At 32.0% G+C, this 10,260-nt stretch overlaps 1 protein-coding gene across 1 annotated transcript; it reads right to left on the bottom strand.

Annotated features, from left to right (window-relative positions):
- Positions 1-4,728: 4,728 nt before the first annotated feature.
- On the bottom strand, positions 4,729-8,294 carry LOC107862617 (cytochrome P450 736A117). The gene is made up of 2 exons (XM_016708249.2): positions 6,409-8,294; positions 4,729-5,452 (listed from the first exon to the last, which is right to left on the bottom strand). The coding sequence occupies exons 1-2, from the start codon at positions 7,324-7,326 to the stop codon at positions 4,838-4,840; spliced, it is 1,533 nt and encodes a 510-aa protein (XP_016563735.1). The 5' UTR covers positions 7,327-8,294; the 3' UTR covers positions 4,729-4,837.
- Between the last annotated feature and the right edge of the window lie 1,966 nt (positions 8,295-10,260).

Genomic DNA, 10,260 nt, shown 5'->3' with positions numbered 1-10,260 from the left:
ATTTTTATAATATTGAAAACATAAGTTGTGTATTTGTGTAATTTTTAGATATTTGAATGTGAATTCAGTTATTATTATAGTATTAACTTAATATTATTATAAAAAAAATTTAAACTTCGAATCTTTGAACTTTTAAGACGTTAAGTAATACACTAATTACTTAGTTTGTAGTTTGCTTAGTTCGATCAACTACCAGTAGTATCTTTTCCTTACTTTACTCCATAAACTTTTTAACCTTCCACTAACTATGACCGACAGAAATTTTGTCCCTATTGTTACTTACTGTTTATAGTATTTGGCATAAATGTCGTGGGGATCCTATTTTTGCTTGTTATTGTTAGGATCGATTAACAGTTCATATATTAAATCTGTGAAGAGGATGAAGAAAAATCAGAGAGAGTTCTTTAGGAGAGAGAGTATTAATTTCATAGTAACACCCGCGGGTAACCTCCACGGCAGACAAACTATTTATATTAACAACCTAAAATAGGTTAAACCGCGTGAACATTAATATATAACAGTACATCACATATTAATAAAGTTCCACAACCTAACAGTTATGTGTTTAGAAGATCAAATGGGGTTGCTTTACTTCTCCAAAGTCCATAAATAAATATAGAAGAAAAAGTGAGATATTTTTTAAAGAATCCGTAAAGTTAAGTCAATGCACATAAGTATCCCAAGGTTTAATTTCAGTCAGCTGTTTATAACATGATAACAAGTTCTTAAATATGACCTATTATTTTCCTGAACAAATTGAAATGTGAACTTATTTGTCCTTTGGAAAAATAACATAAATATATGTCTTAACTTATTATATTTACACAAATTTTTACTTTTACAAAGTAATTACAAAAATTTCAACTAATTATACATCTTCGTTAGATGTATCGGGAGCAAATTATGAATCTCGACAGACCCAAAATCAAAAGTTAGTTATGTATTTTTACAAAGAAAAAAATATATATTCGATGGATGTATCATGTATCTCGACAGACGCAAAATAAAAAAAAATGTATCGAAAGCTAATTATTTATCTTTGCAAAGGAAAAAAAAATATATCTTCATTGAATATATCAAAAGCTAATTATGTATCTCGACAAACCCAAAATTAAAATTTTCAATAATTATCTTTAACAATCTTTTACTCTTTAAGGAGGTGAAATTCATTCAAAAAGAGAGTGTGCAAGGCCTAAAGCTAAATCCTCATTATTATCGTAGAAATGGCACCAGATGTTTGTGATGGTACTATTTAAAATATGGTTAATCTTTACCTATTAACTAATATCTTTTTGGATAAAATTAAATATGGTTAATCTTTACCTATTAACTAATATCTTTTTGGATAAAATTATACCTGATCAATGGAGTAAAATTACATAAACGATCCTCATAATGGATAACAATTTCATATTTATATCTTTAAACTTTTATTTTTTTCCCTTTTTAATTTTACTTTAATTTTTATTTTTTATTTTCTTTTTTTATTTTTAAGTTTCTCGACCTTACTTTTTTTTCCTCTCAACTTCTTTTTTTTCTTTTTCTTTTTTATTTTATATTATTTTTATTTTTTATTTTTCTTTCCTCTTTTTTTTTTTTTAATTCTTTTTAATTTTTCTCAACCCTTAGTTTTTTTATCTTTACACCTTTCAATATCTACTTTTATAAAAAGAAAACTTTTTTTAAATTTTTCTTTGATTTTTATTTTTAATTTTTAAATTTTTCTCGACCTTTATTTCTATTTAATCTTTATTTTTTTATTGACCTTTATTTTTTTCCTATTCTCTCTCAACTTCTACATTTTCTTTAATTTTTATTTTATTAATATTTTTCTTATTTTTAACAATTTTTATTATTTTTGTTTTTTTCTTCGATTTCTTCCATTCAAGTGACATCTCCTGAGCAAGAGTTGACACTATCACATTATAAAGGCAAGACTTATGACTTTCGAACAATAAGCTACATTTCATGGGCAAGAGTTGACACTACTACATTGTAGAGGCAAGACTTATGACTTTCAAACAACAAGTTATGTTTCATGGGTAAGAGTTGACATTACCACATTATATTTTGATTTATGAGATGTTTTATAACTCTTACCTTAGAGGAAAGACATACCTCAGGGACTTTCAAACAACAAATTATATCCCACGGGCAAATGTTGACTCTACCACGTTATGTTTTCATTTATGAGATGTTCTACAACTATTGCCTTAGAGGCAAGACTTAGCTCAAGGATTTTCAAACTACAAATTATGCCTCGCGGGCAAGAGTTGACTCTACCACATTATGTCTTTATTTATGAGATATTCTACAACTATTGTCTTAGAGGCAAGACGTGCCTCAAGAACTTTCAAACAACAAATTTTGTCCTACGGGCAAGAGTTGCCTCTACCACGTTATGTTTTCATTTATGAGATGTTTTACAACTATTGTCTTAGAGGCAAGACTAAGCTCAAGGACTTTCAAACAAAAAATTATGTCCCACGGACAAGAGTTGACTCTACTACGTTATATTTTCATTTATGAGATGTTCTACAACTATTGTCTTAGAGACAAGACTTAGCTCAGGGACTTTCAAACAACAAATTATACCCCGCGGGCAAAAGTTGACTCTAGCACATTATGTTTTCATTTATGAGATGTTCTACAACTATGCCTTAGAGGCAAGACTTGACTCAAGGACTTTCAAACTATAAATTATGCCCCACGGGTGAAAGTTAACTCTATCACGTTATATTTTCATTTATGAGATATTCTACAACTATTAACTTAGAGGCGAGACTTAATAGCTCAAGGACTTTCAAACTATAAATTATGCCCCACGGGCGAAAGTTAACTCTACCACGTTATATTTTTATTTATGAGATGTTCTACAACTATTACCTTAGAGGCAAAACTTAATTAGCTCAAGGATTTTCAAACTATAAATTATGCCCCATGGGCGAAAGTTAACTCTACCACGTTATATTTTCATTTATGAGATGTTCTACAACTATTACCTTAGAGGCAAGAATTAATTAGCTCAAGGACTTTCAAACTACAAATTATGCCCCATGGACAAGAGTTGACTCTACCACGTTATGTTTTCATTTATGAGATGTTCTACAACTATTGCCTTAGAGGCATGGCTTAGCTCAAAGACTTTCAAACTACAAATTATGCTCCACGGGGAAGAGTTGACACTACCACGTTGTGTCTTCATTTATGAGATGTTCTACAACTCTTGCCTTAGAGGCAAGACTTAGCTCAAGGACTGCTCAAGGACTTTTAAATAATAAATTATGCCCCACGGGCAAGAGTTGACACTATCACGTTATGTCTTCATTTATGGGATGTTCTACAACTCTTGCCTTAGAGGCAAGACTTTGCTCAAGGACTTTCAAATAATAAATTATGCCCCAGGGGCAAGAGTTGACACTAACACATTATGTCTTTATTTTTGAGATATTCAACAACTCTCACCTTAGGACATGACTTATCTCAAGAATTTTCAAAGAATTTCATAACGACAATTCATGTCCTTAAATTTGTTTTGATCTCAAAAAAAGAAGATCCCTTTGCGGATTATCCAAATTTTTTATTTATTAGCAAAATCTAATAGAAGTTGAAAAAAAAAAGAAAAAAACGACTGAACAAAATAGAGAAATAAAAAAATGAGAAAAAAAGTCAAGAAAAAACATAAAGATTAAGAAAAAAGTGAAGAATTAAAAAAAATGAGAAAAATAAAAATGAGGGGGAAAATAAAAATAAAGTTTAAAAAAATGGGAAAAAAAAAGAGAACTGAAAAAAGAAAAAAGCGATAAAACAAAATAGAGAAATAAAAAAAAAGAGTGAGAAAAAAAGGTAAGAAAAAAAATAAATATTAAGAAAAAAACAAAGAATTAAAAAATTTGAGAAAATGAAAAATAAGAGGAAAAATAAAAATAAAATTTGAGAAAAATGAGGGAAAAAAAGAGAACTGATAAAAACAAAAAATAAAAGAAAAATATAGGTTAAAGACAAATGAATTAAAAAAAAGAGGAAAAAAAATAGATAATGCTTGAGAAAAAAGAAAAAAAAAGAAAAAAATAAAGGTTGAGACAAATGAATAAAAACATGATAATAAAATTAAAGAAAAAAAGTAAAAATAATAAAATTAAAGAAAAAAAGTGAAAATAACAAAAAATAGAATAATAAATTAAAGGAAAAATAAAATTAAAAATAATAAAAAATAAAATTTGAGAGATAAGTAAGTATGAAAAGTTTTAAAAATATATTTGAGGTGTAGAGGGGTAAAATAATACTTGTATTATACTTAAAAAGTACAGAATGTTACATTTCTTATTGGGGTCAAATATCTAAAGCGACTCATATTTGGGTTTATGAAATGCACCTCAATTTTAACTGATTAGAGCCTGTTTAAGAAATGGGAAACTTGGGTAACTGTACACTTCGGTCATTTACTTTGGTGGCATCAGGCATGACAATTTCTTAAATATTAATTACAAATAAAGCAAGTATTAGAACAAATTGAAAGAAGAACTGCCAGATTGGATCAAACTCTTAACCATCTTTTAAATACTATTATTTATGCTATTTTTAATAAAAATTCATTCTTATCAATATGAGAGGCACACGCGAGGTGCGCCCAGTAAGACTAGTAGTTAAATAATAAGTAAAGATTGTTACATAAAATGAGACTTTTCCTAATAGCCTACGATGAATTTAACTACGATACAATAAATCTAAGTAACAATCAAAACAAAGATTGCATTTAAACCAACAACATAATACAAAATACATCAGGCTACAACCATTCAAACGGGCTATGAGTTATAAACCAAAAATAAACAAACTAGAAATTGTTTGGAGTTGCAACAGCAAATAGAGGTACTTTCCTGTGAATAGTTAGGCCAGTGCATTCTGTCATATCTAAATCAGCCCCCTTTGCTCCATTTGGCAATTGCCAATCAAAATTCCTCACAACATTGGCTAACACAAGCTCATTAGTAGCCATAGCAAATGAAATTCCAGGACATCCCCTTCTTCCTGAACCAAAAGGTATCAATCTAAAATCTTGCCCTTTAAAATCAATATCAGAATTCAAGAATCTCTCTGGCTTAAACTCCTCTGCATCTTCCCAAATTTCAGGATCCCTTCCGATCGCCCAACCATTTGTTATAACCATCGTACCAGCTCCAACGTCGTACCCCATTACCTTAACATGTTGTCTAGCTTGTCGAGGAACTAATAGAGGTATAGGAGGATGTAAGCGCAAAGTTTCCTTAATTACTGCTTTTAAGTAATGCATTTTGCCTAACTCATCCTCAGAAACTATTTCACTTTTTGCTTTTGCTATTTCCCTCGCTTCGTTTTGGAGTTTGTTCATTGCAGTAGGATGCCTTAGAAGCTCCGTCATTGCCCATTCCAACACAGTGTAAGTTGTATCTGTTCCACCCGCAAATATGTCCTACAATAAAAAGCAGATATTTATTTCACGAAAGTCACTAAATTATTTGTTGTAACCAATCGTCTTGAACGTTACCTAAGTATCAATCACAGGAAGTCGTGACCATTTGTTGAATATATAAGTGATGTGATTTATCACCAAAATACCACCAAATTATTGGGATTAATTACTGTAATATTGGTGATAAATTATGACATGATCATGTGAAATTATGATGTCATTTTAATTTCTGGTCCACAACATCCACCCGAATTTTTCAAGATATCAATCAATACAGCATGTCATTTATCATTGACATGAAGTTTCGTGACAAGATATCAAATATGATACCACACGAATTTTGTGGCAGGTATATTATAGTACTATATTGATATCTTGAAAAATCCGTGTGGATGTTGAGGACCAGAAAATTAAAATATAGGAGTAGTGGATCCATATTTGTGAAGGCTTAGCAATATGTATATGTGGAGCCTGTCTTTAGTATTTTTATATATGGAAACTTGTTCCTGATTAGAAGTATCTCTGTTTAAATTTAGTTGTTTGGACTTTTAAAATTCTTGTTAAAATATTTTAAATTATATATCAACTTAAAATATTTATTAACTCTCGAAATTTCATCTTACCAATAAATTGGGACACAAGGAGTAACATGCAGTATGTGAAGCTTAAAAATATTACTCCATAAAAAACAATGATTAATCAGTATTTTGAAAATATATGAAAAAAAAAATAAATTAGCTGACAGTTTTAGTAAGAAGATAAAAAGTATGGTTCTTCTAAGAGTTATCCGTTATCAAAATCAATTCCTTGTTAAGCCTGATCACAGGAGTGCATGTTGACGATATTATTAGGTAGATGCATAAAAGTGTGCTCTTTGAATCGATTAAATATTCAAATGAAATGATGACATAATTCAATGCCAGTTGCGTGTGCACAGAGAGTGATCGAGAACTCACCAGAATGAGAGCTTTGATACCATCTCTGTCAATGGAAAAACCATCCATGTTTTGCTTATAAATTCCAAGCAAAACATCAACAAAGTCCTCTCTCTTTTCATTTTCCACTATCGTATTACTACTATATAAATGTTCTTCCACTACTCCCTCAAGAAATCCATCCATCTCCTTAGCAACTCTCTCCACTTTTGCTTCTAAACCACTCAACTTATCAATCCATGCAAGTGAAGACAAAAATGTCCCAAAATCAAATCCACCTAATATTCCCACAAATTCCTTCATCAACTTCCTAAACTTCTCTCCACCCTCCCCTTCACTATATTTCCTCCCAAAAGCTGCCCTGCTCGCAATATCATTTGTAAGTGTCATAAACAATTCACTCAAATTCACTGCCTCTGGTGACCTCTCCTTAATCTTCTTGACTAACAAGGCAGTCTCTTCTTCCCTCACAACGCGAAAATCTTGAACCCTTTTATTGCTAAGCAACTGAAGGACACATATACTGCGCATCTGTCTCCAGTACTCTCCATATGGCGCGACAGACACATCCCTAAAGCCATACAAAAGTTTCTTGTTGACCTTGGAATTAGGCCTGTCGCAGAAAATAAGGTCATGTGTCTTCATGATTTCGGAAGCTGCCTCAGCTGAGGAAACAACTACAGTGTCAATACTTCCGAGTTTAAGGAACATCAACGGTCCATATTGTCTAGATAATTTTTGTAAAGAGTGGTGAGGGTACAATCCTAGTTTGTGCATATGACCAATTAATGGTAATTTAGGGGGAGAAGGGGGAAGATTTTTTTTGGTTTTAGATTTAGTTATGAGGAGACTCATAAGAATAAAGGAAATGAGTACTGAAAGGGCTAAGACATACGACAGATAGGTACTTTTTTCTAGCCATTGTAAGGAGCTCAACATGTTGTCTAACAAAAGTATAAGTTGAGTTTAGGGGAATTGAGATTGTAGTTTAACACAGTTTGGACTTCTGAAGAAGAGTACTTATAGTATAATTAAATTGAAGAATTACTTTTTGTGGACACAGTCAATTGGCATGATTTTGTGATTGTGCATAAATGGATGGAGTGGCTCCCCTTCAGTGAGCATCACCTCCAGTTGCGCCAGTGTCCTTCTAAATTGTTGACACGTGTCCCCTGGACATATATATCAATGTGTCAAAATTCATGTATTAATTGAATTAGTTAACCAAGGTTAACGGTTCCTTAATTCTTTGTGGAAAATCTGCCCAAGTTAGCCTGAGAGATCACAAAATTCATTTCCGTCTATTTTCTTTCTTTTATGTTAAGATTGTCCTGTTATTCACTCCACACAAAAAAACACAAGTTCTTGCAGGAGTTCTTCTTTCAAATTGGTAATTTATTATTCTATTGAATTTGAAGCAACTATACTGATGGATGCTCTATCAATTTATCATCGACTGCTATTGATAGTGTCGACGACCCAGTGACGGGCCCATGCTGAATTTTGTGGTTCTCCGGCAGATCGGTACCCCTTCAATTCAATATAGACCAGATATAATTAGATGAGAAATATATATAAATTATTACGTAAATTTTCAAAACATCTTAAAAATTAAGAACATAGCTGAGTGACTTGGTTTCTCATGTGTCAATATATATGTTCGAACCTAACATCCAGGTTCCCACGACTCCTAAATTCTAAGTTCACCGCTGCGAAGACCTCAATTTTCATTCCTTCCGGATCGATTGAGTGTTCCTTGGAGGCAAACTCAGCATTTATTTTCAGTAGAAACTTGAAATTTTCATCTTGATTTGTCCTATCTAGTTTGACTTGATGTTAGATTTTTCTATGTGAAATTCCTTTTTTTTTTTTTTTTTCTAAAAATAAAAATAGATCTCTATGCAATTCTATATTTTCTATGATCAATTATTAAGAAGACGACGAAGCTTAGAGAAGATAAGCTGGCAAGTTTCAGAATTTTTCGACAGTCGGAATTGGTAAACCAGCTTAAGCTAGTAAAGATAAACGAATGATGAAACATTATTTGCAAATTAATATTCGTTTTTTAGATTTTGTTAATTATTTCAATATCGAATTGGAAAAGAAGTATGCAAAGTTGGAAACTGGTTTGAAAAGTATTTCTAAGTAAAATAACCATACTTATTCACAAAATACTCCTTAACCTTTTTTTTCGTAGGGAAATTCATATCAAACATAGTCGCCTATACTAAGTTCAATTTTAGATATTAAATTTTTAAGTTTAACCAAATATTTCAAATTTAAAAGGACAGATGTTGAGGGGAAAAGTCGATTACTGGTTTTAATTTCCACCATAGACATTATTTAAGTATTCTATAGTTTTCATCATGTTATAAAACTGAGACAACAAAATAAGTAACAATAAAAAAGAGGAAAACTAGTTAGGAGTGATCGTATATTAATCACTGTTTTTTTCTCACATCTATAGACACGTAATTTTATCAATCCCAAAAATTAATTTCTACTAATTTGTCTTTCCCTACCTATCCCCTACCTCTACCTACCCCTACCCTCACCTAATCCTACCCACTAAACAAACAAACCCACATGCACACACCATAACAAAGGGGACCCACACATTGATATTTTCTTTGTCTTCTGAACCAATACATATAGACAAGACTCCATTTTTTTCAGGAAGGGGTGTGACAGCTCTGACGATTCTACTGGGGATCTTTCAGAATTCGAGCTAATTTTGAAGTTGTATCGGCTTTGCTTGACATTATGTGTGTATAGACATTATTTGTGTTATTGTTCGTATTCATTTTATCAGTGTTGAGTGCCTACGTGCTCTTTGTTTACAGTTTTACTTTATGTGTTATCGCTTTATATCTGACATCATGTGTATAACCCAAGTCATTCTTTCTGCAACAAGTCCGTAGTACACGTGTTGTACACGACCTCTAGTTGAGTCACCCTTATTTTAGGAGGGGGAGTCGTCAGTGATATGGAGTGGATGGAAAGCTCTCGCAGCCACTATCGACCATACGCACCCCCGAATAGCCTTGTTAGTGAACCCCAACGTAGGTCAGCCTTTAGGTCATGCTTATCTGCATCATATTGAGACCTAGCGAGACCCACTTGGTCCTTTGTAGGAGACTCACATTTAAAGCATCTGTACGTGCTAAATGTTGCACTCTGAGAGTAGCGTGGTCATTTGACGGATCGATTTGGGGAAAACATGTGTTAGAAGTAAAGTGTGTAGACAAGAAAGTGTTGAAAAAAAGGAGAAAAAGAAAAGGTGAGTTAAAAAAAAAGGAGTGTTTTGTAAGGTTTTAGAATTCTTTATGGATTTTGATTTTTTTTTCACAATCCAAAAATTCAAAAGATTTTTTTACCTTTCGCACTCATTTTCTACAAAAAAAAACATCCAAAAGATTTTTCTTTTATTTCTTTACCATGCATTCATAATTCGAAAATTTCAAAATTTTTTTTTCATAGTTGTTGGTGTTAGTTTTATTTGAAGTGTCTAATTAAAGACCCAAAAAAGATTTTATTGACATTTTTTATTCGTCTGTCTTTGATTGTGTCTCTTAAGTTAGGGTCAGTCTGTTAGTTAATCGTTAATTGTCCAATCTGAACGAACTACGCATACCTGATTCCGTCCCCTCAGGGCGGGATATGTAGGCAACCCTCGGTGGGTCCAGTAATCTTTTATATTTGGTCTTTGTCTTGATCTTAGCCTAGGGTCTTTCTCCTCGTAATCTAGTGTTGTTAATTGGTCCTTGCCAAGTAGGCTGATTTCACTCGGCGGTACTGTTCGGTGATTTGAAGTCATAAGTGGTCTGTTCCTTCGACATATGTTTGTGTCAAGGTCCCAAGGGTTGGGAATCT

Source organism: Capsicum annuum, chromosome 3 (assembly GCF_002878395.1).
Source record: "Capsicum annuum cultivar UCD-10X-F1 chromosome 3, UCD10Xv1.1, whole genome shotgun sequence".
Taxonomy (NCBI): Eukaryota; Viridiplantae; Streptophyta; class Magnoliopsida; order Solanales; family Solanaceae; genus Capsicum; species Capsicum annuum.
This window is presented reverse-complemented; position numbering and strand designations above follow the sequence as displayed.